At 30.8% G+C, this 22,115-nt stretch overlaps 2 protein-coding genes across 5 annotated transcripts; both read right to left on the bottom strand.

The window, feature by feature from the left end:
• Nucleotides 1–560: 560 nt before the first annotated feature.
• Nucleotides 561–6,408, bottom strand: LOC116001605 (signal recognition particle 54 kDa protein, chloroplastic-like). Its single transcript, XM_031241494.1, has 15 exons — nt 6,092–6,408; nt 5,857–5,992; nt 4,859–4,926; nt 4,674–4,775; nt 4,276–4,428; nt 3,996–4,073; nt 3,587–3,712; nt 3,398–3,500; nt 2,906–3,006; nt 2,565–2,702; nt 2,316–2,459; nt 2,075–2,150; nt 1,651–1,736; nt 1,436–1,561; nt 561–968 (listed from the first exon to the last, which is right to left on the bottom strand). Exons 1-15 carry the CDS (start codon nt 6,245–6,247, stop codon nt 870–872), a joined length of 1,692 nt encoding a protein of 563 aa, XP_031097354.1. The 5' UTR covers nt 6,248–6,408; the 3' UTR covers nt 561–869.
• Nucleotides 6,409–13,735: 7,327 nt separating this feature from the next.
• On the bottom strand, nt 13,736–20,733 carry LOC115999748 (4'-phosphopantetheinyl transferase HetI-like). Of its 4 annotated transcripts, XM_031239651.1 has the most exons (10): nt 20,551–20,727; nt 16,077–16,301; nt 15,825–15,940; nt 15,483–15,658; nt 15,308–15,375; nt 15,115–15,216; nt 14,831–14,986; nt 14,635–14,754; nt 14,281–14,410; nt 13,736–14,202 (listed from the first exon to the last, which is right to left on the bottom strand). In XM_031239651.1, exons 3-10 carry the CDS (start codon nt 15,902–15,904, stop codon nt 14,090–14,092), a joined length of 945 nt encoding a protein of 314 aa, XP_031095511.1. In that variant the 5' UTR covers nt 15,905–15,940; nt 16,077–16,301; nt 20,551–20,727; the 3' UTR covers nt 13,736–14,089. The 4 variants fall into 4 exon arrangements, with proteins under 4 accessions (XP_031095511.1, XP_031095525.1, XP_031095532.1 ...); XM_031239665.1 differs by lacking the exon at nt 14,831–14,986 and having other exon boundaries at nt 20,551–20,729; XM_031239658.1 differs by lacking the exon at nt 13,736–14,202 and having other exon boundaries at nt 14,297–14,410; nt 14,553–14,754; nt 20,551–20,733.
• Between the last annotated feature and the right edge of the window lie 1,382 nt (nt 20,734–22,115).

The raw sequence follows: 22,115 nt of genomic DNA, 5'->3' as shown, positions 1-22,115 counted from the left end.
AAATTGAAAACTTGAAGGCATAAAGAGGATCACTAGACGTCTAGAAGGCAAGGCAAGGCAAGGGAGAAAAAAAAAATGACAAAATGACACTAAAAGGAAAATTCAAAGGAAATTAATTGTGCACTCTTAGAAAAGAAAATATACACTTGAAGCTACAAAATGTGCACTTAAATGCTAAAAACATGCACTAGAATGAAAACAAGGGTTCAATGGAATGCTAAGTTTTTTTTTTTTTTTTTTTTTTGAGTACTATTGACTCTATTACAATGTAGTCATAGCTACTTTCTCAACCAAATGAAGCACAACGAGCCAATATTACCTCCACTGAGGCTCGAACCCTTATGTGGGGGTGCAACCGGGTGCTAAGTATTATTTTATTTTTTAACGAAATAGCAAGACACGCATGCACTTGTAGGCATGAAATTGAACACTTGAAAGCATAAAGAGGATCACTAGAAGGCAAGGGAAAAAAATATACTAAAAGGGAAAATTAGAAGAAAATGAATTGTGCACTCTTATATATGAGTATATGACATGGAATATTGTACATTTGTACAACATTTTCATAATTTAAATGACTAATAACTTATGTAATGAGAAAAACTATTTGTATCATGTTACATGAAGAAATCAAGTATAACATCTCTTCATAGTCATTACATATAGTGAATGCTGAAAAGCTTGTATCCTAGCTAGCAGAAAGTAAAACTCAGTGAATTAAATAAGAGATCAGTGTTCACTTCTCATTCCCCTTAAATGAACCAAAAATATCATGTTACACGAAACCTCTTTAAACCGAGGAACACTTATTTGTGCAAGCACTGGATATAGCATGTCCAGTTACACTGTAAAAGTAGTGCTGCTCAAAGCTAGGCAGAATTCTTTGTGATTGTAGATGCCATGGAGTTCTGGGCAAACTGGATCCTTGTTCCAGATCTCCTCTTTCTTCTTGCAGTTCCAGGAGGGGCCTGTTTACCATAAACATGTAATCAAAAGCTCTTATAAAAGGCCTCGAACTCAACTATTTTCTTCAAATATTTATGTTTACTCACGGGCAAAATGGAAAACTAGAGAAAGGAAAACATTGGATATGTTTACTTGTACATTTCTCCAATTGGTAAACAGAAAATGGAGAATAAATGCAGCCTTAGAGTGTATGTTATATGGAGTTTAATTGAAGTTAGAATGCAATATAACATAAATGAATATGAAGTTCAATGGAATTGGGAAATTATGCATATTTGGTACTTTCTAGAGCAACTTATGACAGTTTTGGCTTCTGGTTATTTACGCTATCGGGTAAAATAAGTTGTGCCAAATGCAAAAGTATGTATGTTTTCAGTCATCTATTTAGTATTTTTCAGGATGCTTATGCTTAGAAGATTGTTAATGGTGATAAATTCTGATGGGGATAGGATGAAAACATAATAAGTACCTTCAGTTGCGATTTCACGGACTCTTCAAGATTGCTTAGTGCGGGAATGGATTGGCTTTCCATCATACCCATCAAATTCTTCATACGCACGCGCATTTGGAAAAGCTGAGCGACAAGTTGACTCACCTAAAAATCGAAAACCGCGTATCCCTTGTGAGTGTACAAAAACGCTAGTAATGTTGTGGATAACATACAAAGCATGCATTAGTGTTTACCTGCTCTTCAGTTTTTCCCGAATCTTGAGCAACACGTTTCCTCCTGTCGGGAGATTCTGCCAATAGCTCAGGCTGCTCCCTCTCCTCTGTAGCAAATGGCAGTTTATATGCATCATCAACCATTGAAAGAGAAGCAGAAATGTTATTCAACTCAATACATGCTCAATGGAGAGGTATTCATATATTAGATATTCATGAAACTATGTCTAACGCAAACATAGAAGAACCCAAAACATAAAGAAGTTTGTTTATTAAACCAAACAAAAAATGGGACGGAGGGAGTATCCAAAAAGACAACTGATTCCGTTGTCCCTTCAGTTGGAATTACTGAGAACTTGTAAGGCCAAAATGCTAAAGAAATGTTTTTTTGGGGCTTAAAGAAGAGCGAGAACACAAGGTTTAGCTCAAGTGATGAATAACAAACCCGGGGTCATTGCTTCTATTATTGATTCCACATCTTTTAAGCTCTTCTCTGCATCTCGAATTTGTGCAGGAGTTACCTGTTAACATGTGAAGGAGACAATACAGTTACGTAAATCTCTTATGCTGGTATCAACAGAATAAAACAAAACTGGGAGCATGTTACTGATTTTAATAACTTTGATATCTCGAGTAAACAAAAGAAACAGAAATTGACTGATATAGAATAGAGCCAGTTGTGCTACCTTTGACATCCCAGGAACCATTCCGATAATACGAGACATGGAACCCATCCGTGCAACCATACGAGTTTGCTTGAGGAAGTCATTGAAGTCAAATTTAGCACTCATGATCTTCTTCTGCAGATCTTCCGCATCTTCTTGGCGCATCTGACCATAATTTGTAGAGATCCACATCAAATTGAGAGCTCCTTGGTGATATTACTCTTCAAATGAAAAATAAGAGACGACGAAAACAGGAAAGAATGGACCTACAACTTCTTGTGCCTTTTCCACAAAAGACAAAACATCTCCCATCCCTAAAATACGTCCTGCCATACGATCAGGATAGAAAGGTTCAAGGTCCTCCATGCGCTCACCCCTTCCCACAAGTTTGATCGGCTTTCCTGAAACCTGGTGTAGTCTACTTGTTAAGTACCATGTAAAGTCATGTCTTAAGTTCGATGATTAAGAGCAAGTTATTGAATGCCCATTAAAAGCAAAAAGTTAAAAGAGCAATTTAACATGGAGAAATCCTTGTAAGGTTCGAGAAAGTCATCAGAAACAAAAAGAAAAAAGGGAAAAATGGTTTGACCAAACAGCATTATCGATCATACCTCTTTTACACTCAAAGCTGCTCCTCCCCTAGAATCCCCATCCAGCTTTGATAAGATGGCACCGGTAATTCCAATTTCAAGATTGAAAGTCGTGACTAGTGCTGCAATTATATCAAAGGCAATCAAAGCAACAGAATTTGAGGATATTTTCAAGCATCCATACTCAAGATGATATGAATTAAGAAATTTCATTAAATTTCAAAATCACCTATTCGTGGAGCCAAAGGCGATGTAATTGTATCATTTAATAAAAATGAAAATTTTAAAAACTATGGAAAAGAGATATTGACTATATTTAGATTACAGGACAAGAATGTAGTACAAATCATCTCTATGGATATTCCTTAGGTCACTGTAACATACAGCAAAACCAAACTAGACATGTGGTTATTTGTTGGTTATGCTCACAATCGTTCTGAAATATTAAAAGAAATGATTAAAAAGAATTGCCAAAAATCCTGCAGATTAGCTACTTCAATAAGGATAGAGTACCTGCTGCTTCTTGGCCAGTCATTGCATCCACAACAAGCAAAACTTCTGTGGGATTCAGCACCTGTTTCACTTCTTTCAATTCATCCATCATTGCCTTATCTATCTGATAAAGGTAAAAGATATAAAAAACAAAAACACATTTCCACATTTCGGCAAATTATCCCAGAAATACAACCAATTTGATATAACCTGAAGTCTTCCGGCAGTATCCATTATGACCACATCTATGTTCTTCTTTTTAGCCTCTTCTAAACCTTGTTTAGCAATCTCTGCAGGTTTAATATCTGTTCCAGCTGTATAAACAGGTACATCAACCTGTCCCATTATTAGTAGACATCATGAGAATGAATAAACCAGAAAACCAATGTTGATCTTCAAACACATTCCAACTCAATCTGTTGTTTTCTCCATTACCACAATAAAAGAAATCCATTTTGATTGTGAGAATATAATATCACAAGTCCTTTTTTTCTTTAATTTAAATTGGAAATCATCAATCCTATTTGTAAACTTGGCATATATTAGAATATTGACTACCGTTAGAGACAAGAATTTCACCATAAGACAAAGCACATTATTACAAAGTAATATCAAATACCTGTTCACCCAAAATAACAAGTTGGTCTATTGCAGCAGGTCTATACACATCTCCAGCAATTAGCATGCATTTCTTCCCCTGCAATCCAGGCTTCTTGAGTTAGAAATTCTTTTAATCTTAGATAGGTGTGCAAAGGCGGAAAGTCGGAAACAGAATTTCCAAATAAACAATGGATACAGAAACATTTACTTGTGGCTTTATACATATGTATTCACATGTGCATGTGTGAGAGAGAGAGAGAGAGAGAGAGAGAGAAAGGACAAGTTTACTGAATATGTACCAGCTTTTTAAGATACAAAGCTAATTTTGCGCTGATAGTGGTCTTTCCAACACCTTGTAGACCGGCTAATAGAATAACTGTGGGGCCAGATTTTGCAAAAACTAGCTCAGAAACCTCTCCACCCATCAGTTTCACAAGCTCATCATGCACAATCTTCATCAAAAAATTTTATGAAACATGGTTTAGCTTTGGCGGGGGAAATAAAACAATTGTTTGCAAGTAAACATCAGTAATAAACTTGATCTTTAAATATGTAACTTGAAGTATAAGTACAAAAAAAGAAATTGGCAAGTAATAGCACAGACCAAACATTAGTTTACGCAAATATTGGTCATAAAACTGAAAAAATAAGAGCTAATGAGGATTGTTTTGTTTACTGAAATACTGATAAATCATACTTTAACCATTTGCTGATCTGGTCTCACTCCTCGAATCAAGCCAGTGCCAACAGCTTGATCACTAACAGATTGAACAAATCTTCTCACAACTGGAAGACTAACCTGTCATTCAAGGTGCATATTATAAGTTTGAGGTACATGTTCCATGTCGAAAACACAACCATTAGTAGAGCAATTTTGCATACATCTGCCTCTAGTAGAGCCCTCCTAATGTCTCTCATAGGTTCAACAATGTTTTCCTTGTTCAAGACCTCTGAAACACAAGAAACTTAGCCTGTTTCGTGAAAACACTAAAAGCAGTCTACAGGAGCAAGTAGAATTAGAACATGGATACAAAGTAGCACTTCTGAGGAGAAACTTTATAGTGGGCTTGTGATAAGACAACATAATATATGACCACTCAAATTACTCTGTATTTATGAGAAATGCTTCTTTAAAATATATCATGCTTGTGATAACCAATACTGAGAATATGGAGTGTGATACTTGTAAAAAATTTATGCATGGGGCTATAGATAACTATCTATAACTACTCCATTATAAAATTAATTAATCCACTTGTAAAACAGGTCAGTTTGAGAATGTGAGTAAAAAAACACCTCATATTTTGTACAGTGTCTTCCTTCGTATGTCATCAAACAATAGCACACCAAGCTCGGTGCATCATTAGTTCAATTGACAAACCATCACTGACTAGTGCAATGAGCATTTACTTCAAATGCAAGGAAAATTACAGTAACGCATTTACTTTGTCAGAAACTAACATTACTTACAAATTATGCAAATATTATTTATAGTAGAAATGAATATTCTTAGGGATTCAGCAAAGCATGGTGGTGAGTCATGGGAGCATGATTCAAATTGCTGGCCTTGAAAAGTCTTCTTATATGCATGCATTATACCTTTTCCAAGATTTGAAAACCAATCACTGACATAAAATGCAGAAAACGGAATGCAATATGGTTTTAATACTTAGCAACTTAGATTCAATCCTCACAAAAACCTTATTCACTCTGCATTACTTGTTGAACATATGAACTTATTCAGTGCGTTTTATTGAAGTCAACAACAAACAAGAAAGATCTCAGCTCATAATCCTAAATTACAATTAAAACTGGGTTATCTACAACAAATATATGAAGTTTGAAGTGAAAGCTAAGTTGAGATAATAATGAGAACACACCTTCCCCTCTAAGCTTGGTCCAGGCGGATTCAAGTCCGGTGGTGAGCTGCCCGAACATTTCAGCTCTGATCACACCGCGCATTTCCCTTCTGAAACTCACTACATTCTTCGAATTTATAAACCTCCACGCCTCTCTCTGCCACAATAACAAAAAGGGATTTAAAAAAAAAATCTGTAAAATGATAATAATTGAAAGAAAAAGCACAGAAAATTGGAAGTGTTTAGTTGGACTTACGGTGAATGAGTTTCGAGAAGAGAAAGAGAGGGAGTGGGTGGAACCAGGCCAAGAAGAAGGAAGAGAAAGATAGGAGGTTTTGGGATTCGAGAGGGAGATTTTGGTGAGCGAAGGTGAGAAATGGCGGGAAGCAACGGTGGACGAGAAAGTTTCCATCGGAATTTTGTTTATTTTCGACTCGATGGCCGGAAATGGAAGAGTTTCCGGCTGTTGCTCAGTCTAACGTGAAACTCTCCGACAGTGTTGAGTCATCGGAGATTCTAGTAATGTAATGTAATGGACTATTATCTTCTTGAATTGAAGTGGAGTCTAGAGTCTAGACAGCGTGTGCAATCCAATCCTCTCTGTTTTATCCATTCACCTCTGGGTACCAACTCCGAACCCTACTTTTAAAATTAGATGAATAAATTTCATTTTTTTAATCTAGCTATTATACCTGAATTATATTTGATCTTTGACTATTAAAATTTTCTAATTAAGTTTATAATTATATAACTAGTATTTTCGTTCGTGCGTTGCACGGAATGAATTTGTTATAATACTTTAAGAATATTTGGATCGAATATTATATAACGCAATTGATGAAATTGGTTGGATTGATTATGTTTTTTGATGTTTTCTTTGCTTGAATTAGAGCAAATACTTGTCCAATTACCCGTGCGATTCACTGATAAATTTTTTTATTATTTATTTAGATAATAAATTAAAGATAAAATTATTTTTAAAAAATCTAATATTGAACATGTACATTTATTTGATTATAAGATTAGTGCAAAAATATCACTCAATTAATTGAATAATATATGACTTGTTTGTTTACAATTATCTTCAAAAGATCAATATTTAATACTCCGTATAACTTAAGTAATTATATTATTACAAAAATAAATATGAAAAAATGAGAAATAATTTAACTTTAATTATTACGGAGTATAAAAATAAATTGAACGACCAATATTTAGTTTAATTACCATAATAATTATTAGGAAATTATTATTAGTCAATTACACTAAATTAATTATTTTTCGTTAACATGAATATCAATTCGTAAATACAAAAATTATTATTATTATATATTAAATATGTTCAACCTTCTGTCGTGTTCAGGTAACTTATGTATTTATGTATTTTATACATATAGATTAGAATATATTTTTCCTAATTTTTAAATGCCATTTCAAAATATATTCTAATCTATACATATAAAATATATGAAAATATATTATAATATTATAATATAATGGATGTTACAAAATAATAATATGGATGTTACAAAATAATATTATAATTATAATTATAATATAGCAATATAAAATAATATATTTTATACATATAGATTAGAATATATTTGTTCTAATTTTTAAACAATAATTAATAGGTATGAATGGTAGCTAATGCAATATCTTAAACATAACAAAACATGATTTCATTTGATTAAGAATAATGGGTGACACTTGTGTGAGACCGTCTCACGTATCCTTGTTCGTGAGACGGGTCGAGTCGGGTCAAAGCACCATGCAAATGTCATACTTATATGCTCAAATATAACACTAATCAAGAATACAATTTTTGTTACTTATAAGAGAAAAAGTAATACATTTTTCATAATAAGTAATGTTGACAAGTGCCCTTTACTTATAAAGGCAAATATAATACTTTTGAGGACAAATGTAAAAGTATTATATTTTCAATTAAAAGTATTACATTTACCCATATAAGTAACAAAAATTTTATTCCTAATTAGTATTACATTTGAGCACATAAGTATGACATTTGTGCATATAAATGTTACATTTGCATGTTGATCTGACCCGACCCGACCCGTTTCATGGTGAGACGGTCTCACACAAGTTTTTGCCAAGAATAATATATATGTTTACGAATATCTACACTTATAATAAGAGCCAATAATGTTAGACCCCTAACTGGAATTAAAAAAATGTCGGTGTAATAGTCTGCTATAACATATTGTACTTTGTGTTCTTCTTATTGTGCAATCTCCAATAAAATTCCTAATATATCCTAATCATTTATAGTTTTACCAAATTTTTTCCGTTAAATATAACGGAAGTTTAACATTAAATTATTTAGGCAATTTGTTTCTTTATTGCAGTTTTCAAATAAATTGACAATATTCTATAATACAATTCTGTATAGATTCCTAACTTAAAATTAGAATATTGAAGTCTTAATAAGATTCTATAATACAATTTTGTATAGATTCCTAACTAAATCATTATTCTACACAAAATAACAGTATATAAACCCCTCCCATTCTCACTGGTATTCACCCAAAACTAAACATAACAACACACCATCTACTTTACATTGTATAGGTATGATTGTCAAAATATTATCATGTTAATTCATTATTTGTATTTGTACTCATAATTATTACAGTTTTTTTAAAATCAATGATGGTATACTAATTAATTAGTATAACTTCATTATCGTTATGCAAATATATCTATTGTATAATCTGTTCATCTATTCTTGTATCCTTGTATGTAATGTTGTGGTTCTCATATCGCGCGTTATGCAAATATATCTATTTTATAATCTGTTCATCTATACTTGTATCATTGCATGTAGTGTTGTGGATGCAACTGTAAATAAATAGTAAAAATTTTCTCATTATTATTATTATTATTATTATTATTATTATTATTATTATTATTATTATTATTATTATTATGCTCTCATTCACCACCAACATCATTGTAAATTGTAAATGCTATATCTAAATGCAAGGAACTCGGGTTCAATCAATAGTGTTTGATAATGACATTGGAATGTATGATATCACTTTACAAACCAACAAATGATACATTATCTCAAATTTCATTGTCAAACCTGTCCGAACGAACTATAAAGTACTTGATCACAAATACAATTATACATGGATTTTAAATGGTCGGACCGGTGTCCAAATAAGTGACAATAATGACACGCCATTTGCTCCCATGTAAGTGCTTTATTTGTTTCTACTTACTTTAGTTGTAATTTAGCTATTTACAATTTCGTTATGTTTTATTAAAATACTAGTTTTATACGCGCATTGCGCGAATGGGTTAATGCTCAATGTTTATATTTAAATAAATATTTGAAAGTATATCAATGCAAGATTATATTGGAGAACTTTATACATGGATAGTTGAATGTCGGATTTTTTTATTTAAATATCTAACTCAAAGTATATGAATCCAAGATAATATAGAAAATTCTTTATAATTATTACTAAAATAAATGTTTGCAACCTTGTAAAATCGATAGTCTAAATATTTGGTCTAAAAATGATAGTCTAAATAAATACTACTTTTAATTTGAATTTTTCTAAGTGTTCTTAATTCTCTTTTGAGTAACATTGTCATTGTCTTCATCTTTACTATTTGTTCTCTTCCTTTTTGTTGGTAGTGTGTTATTTGCAATTCGGTTATTGTTGGTAGCATAGATGACAACGTCATGCAATGAGATTATGATATAGAAGCTATGGACTTTCCTTTAGGTGTTCTGCTTGGGGTTCATTTGATTCCACCATTATTGTTGAATGAGTTATCGTGGATAAAGAAATCCCTAGTTTAAGAAAAAAAGATTAAATAAATTAATAAAAATTTGAAAATTTAAAATATTATGTATTCCAAAGATATTAAAAGGTAGTTTCTCGCTTCAATTTGCTGGGTAATGGGTTATTTGAGTACTTTCATTGTCAACAAATCCCCCAAGTAGTTAATATGATTGGTTTCAAACTATTTTTTTTTTTCATGGTATTAAAGATATACATATGTATCATTTTTTGGTGGAACTACTAATTTATTTAATTCAATAAGAGTAAAATAGAGTGATTCCGCTTCAATTTGTTGGGTTATTATTTGAGTACTCTCTTTGTCAACCAATCCCCAAGTAGTTAATATAATTAGCTTCAAATTATTTTAAATTTTTTTTTTCATAGTATTAATAAAATACTTGGTAACTAAATATATAACATTATTTTGTACTATAACTTTGATATTTAATTACAAGATATTGTAAAAATAAGATAATGGACAATGTAATGAATATCAATTGATAAATTTGAATGTAAAGAGTCTTTGCATGAGAGAAAATAAAGACAATATAACTAATGAAATTATTTCTCTTATTTAATTTAATTTTTTGATAATGAATAATTTTTTCAAATAAAGGTATTGTAGACATATAATTATTAACTAAAGAAATACATATGTATAATTTTTTGTTGTAGCTACTCATTATTTAATTTAATAAGAGTAAAATATAGTGAGAAACTTAATTATGTCAAATTTGATTGAGATGATTTTCGAACCAAAGACCTTTCTTATAGAAATTATTAATGGGTAATTTAAAAGTTAACGGAATGTTAACGGAGAAGAGAATATTTAACAGAAAACTTAACGGATAATCATAAAAGTAAGGTTAAATTAAGTAATCTCTATTAATAATATTAATCTGAATTATCTTAATAATATTAAGAGTAAAATCTCTACCCATTTTAGGCCTAACTCTCTTTGGCTCTTATTAGTATAGTAGATATAAGCATCGAGACTATTTCTTTGATTTTTATTAATTTAGCATTTTTTCTCTCATTATTATATGACTACTTTAACCAATTAAGGAATACTAATTTAAAAATATGCATTGGGCATTGGTTCAATCGCGCAACGCGCGTTTGATAACTAGTATAGTATAAATTATGAATATACCACCAATCACCAATTAATATTAACAATATTACCATATTACCATAAATATATATATGGATAATTAATCAATTATAGGTGAATGAAATTGGTATGTTCTTAGCAATTGACTGATTTTATGAATAAATATATATGGATAATTAATAAAATAATAAATGAATAAAATTAATGGTTTATGCACTGAATTGTCCCTTATGAAAGAACAGGGTGCGGCATGAAAAATAGCTTATGGTTCATGGTGCCCGATGACACTTTAGCCTAAAATAAATGATTTTATTAAAATGCCACTAAGTTTAGGTGGGAAAATTTGGGAGGAGGATATTGTTTATATATATATATATATATATATATATATACACTTTTAACTCTATATTTATTAGTATAATTTGTGTATATACTTTAAGAAAATATATTCATAATTAAAAAGATGATATAATTTAAAAAGTAAATTATTAATTAGATTGCCTAATATAATTGTCTTACTAATTGATTATTATCATGCTACTATAATTCATATATTTTAAGTATTTTTATTACTAAGCTAAATACATATCATTAATAATTAAGATAATCCTTAGTCACATCCGTAGTAGTAAAAGCATATATATATGCCATACAATATCGTAAGGTAAATTGATAAAAAAAATTAATAATCACTTCAAAATCAAATGTATAAATGTTCTAAGGAAACATTGGATTTTAAAATTAAAAAGTGTGCTATTCTTTTATTGAATTCAAAAAACATCACCAGTCAAACCCCTCATTTCTACTGGTCGTCACCGACTCGTTTGCATATCTTCTTCTCCGGCTCTAGATGACCCTTGTTTAGTAACTCCACCAACACCATGTGTTCATACTGTGACAAATATTTCATACACATACATAAATCGAAGTATAAACACTGAGACTAATGTCAAAGTATTGAAACAAAGCAATCTTGTGCTTCAACAAATAATAATTATCATAAAATCGATATTGTAAAATGATATTATAATCGATATTATAATGGATGCAACACCAATCCATTCTATTTATAGGGCGGTGGAATAAGAAAATAAGAGAGCTACCAATATATGATTTCACATATAACGGGAAGAAGAGACAGACACTGCAAATTGAAGAATTACGATTTTCAAAATCAACAATACATTGTATTTATAGGTAGAAATGGTGAGAATTATAAATTTGTTAATTTTTCAAAAGGAAAGTATAATTAATTACTTAACATTTTTAATTATTAATTCTAAATGAAAATTTTAATCCTATGTATAAAATATAATTTGTTCCGAATATTATTATTATTATTATTATTATTATGTATAACTTTCATAATAACACGTGCTTCATGCCTTTTTTCACCGAACTGGAGACTTTTTTTTTTTTTTTTTTTACATTTTTTCGTTCTTTTAATATAAAATAATATATTTTATACATATAGATTAGAATATATTTTTCATAATTTTTAAATGTCATTTCAAATATATTCTAATCTATACGTATAAAATATATGAAAATATATTATAATATTATAATATAATGGAGGTTACAAAATAATAGTATGGATGTTACAAAATAATATTATAATATTATAATATTATTATATTATAATTATAATTGTAATATAGTAATATAAAATAATATATTTTATACATATAGTATAGATTATAATACATGATTTGATTTGATTAAGAATAATATATATGTTTACGAATATATAGTATAGATTATGAATATATCACCAATCACCAATTAATATTAACAATATTACTATATTACCATAAATATATATGGATTATTAATCAATTATAGGTGAATGAAATTGGGGTATGAAATTGGTATGTTCTTAGCAATTGACTGATTTTATGAATAAATATATATAGATAATTAATAAAATAATAAATGAATAAAATAAATGATTTTTACTAAAATGCCACTAAGTTTGGGCGGGAAAATTTGGGAGGAGGATATTGTTTTTATATATAGTATAGATTTGTATAACATTTGATCATGTCGTCTAATTTTCTGGTCAACTATTGTCAGAAGTGCTCTTTCCGCAGGAAAAAAAAAAAACAAATGCTTCCAAAAGAAACAAATGGAGTGCTCCTTCCAGAATCCGACAATAGTTGACTGAAAAATTAGACGAGACATGCACCTAATTAGAATTTTTTAATAGTTAATGACCAAATGTAATTACATAAATATGCACCTAATTAGAAATTTTTTAATGACCAAATGTAATTACATATACATGCACCTAATTAGAAATTTTTTATAGTCAATGACCAAATATAATTACATAATCATGCACTTAATTAGAAATTTTTAATAGTCAAAAATTAAATGTGATTTATATATAATAGTCAGGGAACTAAAGGTGAAATTTTTTCTTATTCTATTTTACTCCCGTCCATTTTTTGTTTTATGTGTTTGGTTCCAAATTTTAAAATAAGTCAAAAATATTAAAGAAAAATCAAATTTTAAAATAAGTCAAATATTAAAGAAAGTAAAAGAATAAGTTGATTTGACTAATAAATAATAAACACATAAGTAAAATGGAGCAAAGTGAGTAATTTGTAAATTATTCCTTATACTCTGTGGTTTCAAAATTCAATGTGATTATCAAACATGGATCACTCTTATAAAAAAAAATGTCAAATAGGTCACTCAACTTTTACACATTGTGTAATTAAACCTTTGAGCAAAAAAGTATGCAATTGGACCAAACTCAAACATTGTACAAATAACATTTTTTACAGGTTACTTTCAAGTTTTCCTTAAATAATATGATGTCGTAATGTTTAATTATAATGGTTAGCAAAGAAACATGAACTTTGGATGCACTAGGATTGATTATCAATCCTTTTCAAAAAAAAAAAAAAAGGATTGATAATCAAGATTAAGGCATAAAGTAAAATACAGGAGCAATGGATTCATATCTGCATCTACCAGCATCAATATTGGACTAACTGAAAAAGTGTGTTATTATATTGAAATATTTGTTTCATATGGCCAATGAACACAGTACATCTAAAATATGGTAAAGAATGGGTTTGGAAATCTTGGTAGATTGTTAGATCTATAAAAATATAGGCACTTTGGGACTTCTGTAACTAAGTAGCCACACCATAAGCAACCAAGCTTCGCCAAAGCCCCATGAAGAAACAGTCAGCCTTTGTTGTTGGGTTACTGATGGAATAATCTTGCTCTTCAACGAGCTGGAAACCATATGCGTATGCTTCCAGTGTAGGGTTGTCATCAATTAAACACAGACTGAAGGATTATGTCATATTGTCATGCCATTCACTTCTACAACTGCATCGGTTCCAGAAACACATACGTCCTCAAGAAATGGAATCGTCTTCCATACTGTCAGCTTCATAGAGTCGCTAGTTTTACCTGGAGAGTGAAAAGAATGTTATCATACAATCTCTGCAATCCGTATTCTTAAGTATGTATAGAAAATTTGAGTCTAACCATCAGTTGCAGAATCTTTTCTCGTGCAAATGGCAGCATAATGTGAACCATCCAACTCAATTAGTGCAAACTGCCAGTTGCTTGTACTGTTGTGAGGACTGTCAAGGTAATCTACAGCTATTTCAGATGCCTAAGGAAATGTACATATGGACAGTAGTAGTAGAACATTAATGTTTGAATTGGAAAAGTTATATGGACTATGTAAGATTGCAAAACACTGAAAAAGAATGTTTCGTGAAAAAAAGAAGGAACTGAAGGCTGTACAAACTGACTATTTTTAGGGAATGATTGGCTTTCTGGAATAGAATATGAAGCACGCCACTTAGCTCTACTGAATGAGATTGTATGATCTACCTTGGAATCTGAATTCAAAGAGAGATGAGAGCTTCCTCCAACAGAGTTCTTAAATCGAATAGTAAATGTATTGAAAGGAGCTCCTGAGAACCCTATACCCAGTGCTTTGACATATGCCTCCTGCAAGCAAATACCATACTATAAATGTTTAAACTTATTCGAGTGCAAAACATGTAATGCAGTCACATATGCTGACCTTCAGGGTCCATAATTTTATAAATTCCTGGTGCTGAACTTGGGAATCACCAATAGAACATAAGACTTTATATTCATGTTCGGAAAAGTATCTTCGAGCTAAATTTAAAATATTGTTCTTTACTGTCCTCTGGTTTTCTTCCACGTCAATACCTATCTATGGAGGAAAACATTGCTGCTTTACTTAAGATTACTTTAACATAGCAGCGAAAACAATTAACAGGAATACTTCATCATAAAGATACGCCATATATATGTGCAAAGAAGAAGGGGCAGAATACTAACAGGAGAATCAACAGTCACTCCACAGGCTATCAGAGAAGTAGTGTGTGAGATATTGAAATGCAATGGAGGCGGTTGCCAATGATCACCATGCTGCCACTCTACCTATCAACAATGGTTGTTCTAGATTACTTGCAAAATATCAAAGCGAGGTAAAGCAAAACAGAGCTAGTTAATACCCAAAATCTGAACCAACCTCAGGCTTCCCGTGAATGTTCTTTCTAAATTTCAGGGATCTTGGATCAACATGAGAATTTATCTGATCTAAACAAAACCATTATTGATACAACACAGAAAGGCAGCTAATTACACTAAACACAAATAAAATCGAATAACCATGATATCAAGAAAAATTCAATAGGGTTACTTACATCTAGCAACAGTTGTTCGAACCAATGCACGTGCAAGCAGAGCAGTTTTCCTGTGCTCATCTCCATGCAAACGAAGCACATTTTCCTTCTCAGATGCTGACAGAATTTCCATGTATTGTTTTAACAGTGTCTCACTCTTTACTTCATTGGGTTTTACATACCAAAGATGTGTTTCTCTAAAATCACAATAAATCCCAGAAAATCCTCATCAAGAAAATTCAAACCCACAATTATTTCATCACAATTATACAATAAAAAGAATACATGCTTTTGTCAAAACAAAAACAAAAAAAAAAAAAAAAAAAAAAAAAAAAAGAAAGAGAGTGTGTCATAGAAGTGTACTTTGGAGATGGTAGTTGTACGGGAGTCAGAGAGGGTGAACAAGTGAATAGTTTTCGATAAAAGGTACACTGCATCCTCATTCCAAGACTAACCCTTTCCACGAAGAATATGAATTTCTGCATACAAATGCAATAAAGATTGTATATTTTCTCCTTTGTTATGACAATCGAAAATCTTAAATTAAATTGGATGAAATTTAATGTTTTTTTTTTTTGCAAACGGATGAAATTTAATGTTAACTACCAATCTTACCGGGCAGCAGAGCCGCAGAATCCTTCAATACCTCAATTAAATTGGATTTCAATTGGGAATTTTGATAGCCATTACTTCAGCTCGTAGAGGAAAACAAAGAACAAGCTACATGCCGACAGTCCGGTAATTTACCATGCTATATGCTTTCCTGACACGACCTGACGCCCCCAAATTGTTAATAGATCATACCCAGCCAACTTGCAAAGCTGGCGATTTCCTGGCTTCCTGCATATTAGCATATAGCTATGCTTGAGTGCTATATACTTACGGATCAAGAAGAAGATGAAGTGTTGTTCTTTGATGTTATTGGACTATTTTTTAAAATAATCATATAACTAATCTGCAGTAAAAAATAGCTAGGTTTTTAATATTGTGGAGTAAATATGTTGAAATTGAGTGTTCTGTAGAAAATTTTAAAAAAAATAATACTCCGTAATATAATCTTGAATGTTACAATACAATTAGATCCATTGAATTCAAAAAAGCTCTTAAATAAATCATCAAAGTTGAAAGAAAAATGTGATTAACCCCTTTATATGCAAGTCTTACATGTTGTCCTAGGTGTATGTTTTATACTTTTATTAGCAAGATTATAACTAGTTCAAGTTCAGGTAGGAGGGTTCAGTTTCGATCTAGATCTGAATCAGTCCAATAGCTACCCCTAGTTGTATTTTTTATGAGAGCTTACAATTTAAATCATTATTTCCCTCAAAGAAGAAAAGAAAAGAAAACCTTACACTTTATTGGATCTGACAAAAGAAAAATGATTTTACACGCTTGTAAGCTCCTTATTTATAATTTCATAACTTCCTAATTTATGATGCCAGTAATATTACATATATCCTTACTTTTTATTTTATTTTTTAACTCCTTATTGACCTGATATGTTCATTGATTTAAGAAAAAAGGTGAATTGCAATTTTTATTTCTTTTCTTGCGAAGCATCGCCTTTCTAGGTTTTAAAGCAAAAGAGGATGGCTTTCATTTTCTTTTCTTTTTAATGAATTTCTATCTTTGTAGGACCTGCATGTTTTGGAGAAAACTTGTTTAAAACTGATCTTTATATAGAAACTAATTTTTAAAAGAGTGCTCACTGCTCAATGCATAATGTTTACATCAATATTAAAATACATTGCAAGAACAACAATTTAGTAGACTAAGTGATAATGAAGTTTGATAAAGGATGAGAAGTGCAAAACAGGAAGATGGATAGTAATATTGAATTACAAAAATGAAAACTATATTTTCAGAACAGAAACAACTTTTCATTTCCTAATCCTCCATTCTTCAAAGCATTTAAATGAAGAGAAGAAAAACAATAACAGGATGCAAGCACCATTCTTGTTAGAACAAAAATACGTGTCATAAAACAGCATATAGCATGACAACATGCTGGTAACCAAAGACTTCACACAACTAATCTAGGCTCTTAAAAGTGAAAATGACAACTTTAAGGATACCTCTTGTTAACCCAACTTGTGATTACCCATCTTGATGCTAAGAGGGAGGCAAAGAAAGTAGTTTCAAAATTTTTTAGGATTAAATTAATTTGAAAGTATTGTTGTCATTGGGTGGTTGGTATACCATAGTAATGCCCTATTCTAACTTCTAAGAAAGAAAAGTTGAAAGCTAGGTTGGAATCTTAAAAGGAATAGAAGAAACAAAACAAAAGCAATGGATTTTGGCCCTTACCTTTGCTCAATTTGGCTTATTTGCAAAGGATCATTAGGTATTGTTTCAAAATGCTGCTGCTTATTTATATATTGTATATATACCCATTTTCTGTTATGCTCATATAAACATGGTGGCCTGAGATTATGTTTTAAATGCACTTTAAAATTGAAGATGAAAAGCCTCTTATTTATTCCTTATATAGCGCTTTGATTAATTAAATCTTGAGTATTTTGCCCACCCAGAAACTTGATTCCTTGAACAGCAACAAACTTCACATCAAGCATTAGGAAGACTTTTATTCCCAATCCACTAAGCTAGTCTGCTCAGATACTAAAGCCTTGTTTTGAGAACCTGTGTTATTGACTTATTGTTGTTTTAAATAATCCTGGATAGAGAAGCATTATAATTAATGGTCTGCACTTTTCCTCATCTGCATCAATCATCTTCTCTCGTTCATTGTTGTTTACTTGTGTTTCAAATGTCATGCTTATATATTTTGTCTTCAACAGTTGTATCTAAATTGTAACTAACTTGAGAAAATATTCAATCTTTAAGAGTAGTAATTAATGATGTTTAATATATAAGATTCATTTAAAGTTTTAAACATGTAAATATTTATGCATTATTATCATATATATCAAACTAATTAATTAACTAAGAATTTATTTCTCATTGCAAACTACAATACAGTTAATTAACATGCACATTGACAAATACATTATTACATTAATACAAATTTCAATACTATACCAAGTCAAGACCCTTGGAACCATGAGCTCATTGAAATTTCATAAACATATATAATCACAAATACATAAAACATCTGTTAAAACCAAAAGCTCATAAGATCAGAATTCTAAGAACAACTCAAGAAAGCCAAAACAACTACTACCCAACTATACACATAAATACGTAATCCCTCTAAGTGGTGCCTTCCAACCCTCCAAGTGAAAGAAAACCATCTTACCGTTTCAGTTTCACAAAATTTATATACCAATTGATATAAACAATAGAAACTCATAAACTTGCCCCCTACTGTCCTACATGCTCAAAAAAATGAACAATGCATCAGATTCTGCTAGACAGGAAAAGTATTAATCTCAGTGATCCGTCAAGCTAGAACTGATACAATAGATATTACAAACCAAATTCTGCTTCCAGTTTAAACAAAGTTACATTCAATGACTAAACACCATTCCTACTTCCTAGGAATTCCTCAAAGTCTCAAACAATAACCAACATAGGTGAAACACCTATAAAAGATCTAAAACAAAACATAACTTGGTAATACTAACAATCTTATTGAGAAAAGCTGCATGATGCATATTATAGACCAACATGATTTAAGACAATGTAAATAACAAGTCAACAACTTATCTATAAATAACACACTATTCACAGATTATTAGACTTAACCAAGCAAAAACATTCCTTGAAAATCACTGGGCAAATCATATTCTTCCTTTACAAAATCCAACTAAATCAAGAATTCAACATCACCACAGAGATATCAGAATACAATACCTGCAAAGCATGAAAACAAATAGCAAAACAGAAAGATGACTAGAAGATAAGGACTTGTATATTGAAATTTTATTTTCCATATACTTTTAAAATTCGTCGGCAACGGAATCTCGTCGGCAATGGAATCGTCAGCAAGAACAACACTATACACAACAAGAACAGAACTCGAAGCTTACAGGAAAAAAATACAGAAAAGAAAAAAAAAATACAGAGAACAGCAGCAGTGGAAATGAAAGAAATACCGTGGAGTAAATATTCCGGTTTGTTAGAATGTTAGTTGAGTTAGTAGAATGTTAGGTAAGGTAGAATGTTAGATAGAGTTGAATGTTAGTTAAGTTGTGTTGTGTGTCTATCTATATATATGTATGTTAGTGTGTACTGTAGGAGTAAGTGGAGTCAAAATGTAGTCCAGAAGGCAGCAAGTCTGCTGCAGAGTGTGTACTGCAGCAGCAGTGAAGGCAGTACTGAGTACAGCAGAATGTGAGGGTATGAGAGACAGTGTGTAGAGCAAAATAAAATTCATATAGAGTGTTGTTATTTTGTTGTTCTATTTTCTTAACACGGTTTTATAAAAATGGGGTGTTACAAATCAAACTAGTGATTTGCATCAAAATGGAAAAAAATAAAAAATAAAAATGCAAGCACCCCAGTGTTGCATTTTCATCTACTAACATTTCGGACAGCCACTCTCTGAATTTGAATGAAACATTCATTTGTTGAAAAGTAAAAAAATTTAAAGAAAAAAATTAATTTTTACATTTATTATTATTTTTTTTAAAAGGTGGAACTTAAAAATCATCCTGGAAATTGGATAAGCAACTTATCCTATGTAGGTTTAAACCCACAAATAGTATGATACTAGAATCTTAGTCTTGAGCGGAGGAATTACTACTGATAGTACTGGCATTCTTGGCCTATATTTTGCTATTAGTCTGCATTCAAATGTGCCGGGAAACTCTTAACATAGACTAAGAGATACAATTAAAATGTCTGAAAACAAAGATCTGTTGAGAAACAAACTATACAAAAAAATAATAAGAATAAAATAAAACAAATAAAAATCAATGTTCAAAGGCTTCAAGCTTCAACTCGATCCAGAAAAATAGAATTCATCAAATCAACCCAAAAAAATCAGAAATCAAGTTCAAGTGCGCAAGGCAATCAAAGTTTTCTTCGATGCCCAAGGCTCAAGTAATCAGAAATCGAAAATCAAAATTTACACTTCCCAAATCTGAAGACAGTAAACAAAGGCCAAAATCGTAGGAGGAAGACTTACTGTTGTCAGTGACGCGGTGGAGCAGGCTGCCGGCGATGAGCTTGGAAGCGGTGGACAGACTTCGCCGGCAACGTCGCGAGGAACTTCAGGGGATTTCTCAATTTTTCCGTTTTGGCAGCTTAGGGATTTTGGACTCCCGTCTCCACGTACGGATGGAGGCCGTGTCTGGTTCATGGATTTTCATTAGTAATGAAAATCAAAATTTTAGGATTTAGGGTATGATGATCACGGTTCGGTTCAAATTGAATCATGCATTGTTAAAATTGGACCGAAATTTGAATCGTACGGACGGTTACGGTTCCGATTAAAAATCAGAATCCATAAAATTTTGGTTCCGATTCCATAATATTTAAAATCGGAATCGTCAGTTTCGATTCGAAACCGGACCGTTCCGATTCAAAATCGGAAAAACTAAAAAAAATAAAAAAAAATTAATTATTATTTATTATTTGGTTAAAGTTTAATTATTATTTGATTAAAGTTTAACTTTAAATAACATTTGCCAAAGACATTGTGGTCAAGTGGCACTTGATGTCCCGATTAACATTGATGATGGGAGTGGGTTCAAGTCTTAGTGGAATACTACATTTTTTTTGTTGAGTTAGTAGTACTCAAAAAAAAAGAATTAAATAACATTTTAAAATTTAACTATAACAATTTTTTTAATATAGTTTAACTTTGTAAATACTTAATATAACTATTTTAAAAACATTTAGAATGAAATCTTTTCAACAAAAAATATTAATTGTTGAATTTGGACAATTTAAAAAAAATTTCGCTTCGAATCGGAACCGCCGATTCCGAACCATACTTGGAATCGTACCTGAAATGTTCGGTTTCGGTTTGGCCAATTTCGGAACCGGGAACTGTCGGTTCGGAACTTGAACTGAACTGTGACCATGACTAATTGAGGGTGTGTTTAGTTGACAACTTTTTAAAATATAATTATGAGATTTGGTTACTCTTGTAATTAAAAAAGCTTCATTTTCTAATTAAAAAATGTTTCATTCCATCTTATTGGTAATATATGATTTTTCTAGTGCTTTTAGATTTTTTTTTTTAATTTGTTTTGTTCATATTAATGTTTTGAATGTTATTTTATTATAATCAATTGTTTTGATTTTTTATTTTTGTATTTTTAAAATCTTTATTCCCAATATATAGTCATACATAACCAAACATTAATATTAGTAATCATTCCAATTCTATTATACTACCAAACATGCAAAATATTTTTATCAAAACTCATACCCATGCATGAATCAAACACACTCTGATTTTCTCATTTCACATTACTAATTTATTACTATATAATTTATCTATATCTATCTTCTAATCTACTAAATATAAATATAACAAAAACCAATAATATTAAAGGTATAATGGGAATACAAAATCAAAATTAAATAACTGCAACCGAAATTAAATAACTGCAAAAAAGTTGCAAAATCGGTGGCGGCTTACTAATCAGAGGAAAGGTGAGAATCTAAGTTGAGCTGAGAAGGTTTCAGGAAGTTTTTTTTTTTTTTTTTTGAGATGGAAGATTGTTTTTTTGTTAAGTGTCT

The sequence above is a fragment of the Ipomoea triloba genome, chromosome 1 (genome assembly GCF_003576645.1).
Source record: "Ipomoea triloba cultivar NCNSP0323 chromosome 1, ASM357664v1".
NCBI lineage: Eukaryota > Viridiplantae > Streptophyta > Magnoliopsida > Solanales > Convolvulaceae > Ipomoea > Ipomoea triloba.
Note: the sequence above shows the minus strand (reverse complement) of the source record. Positions and strands in the feature narration are given on the sequence as shown.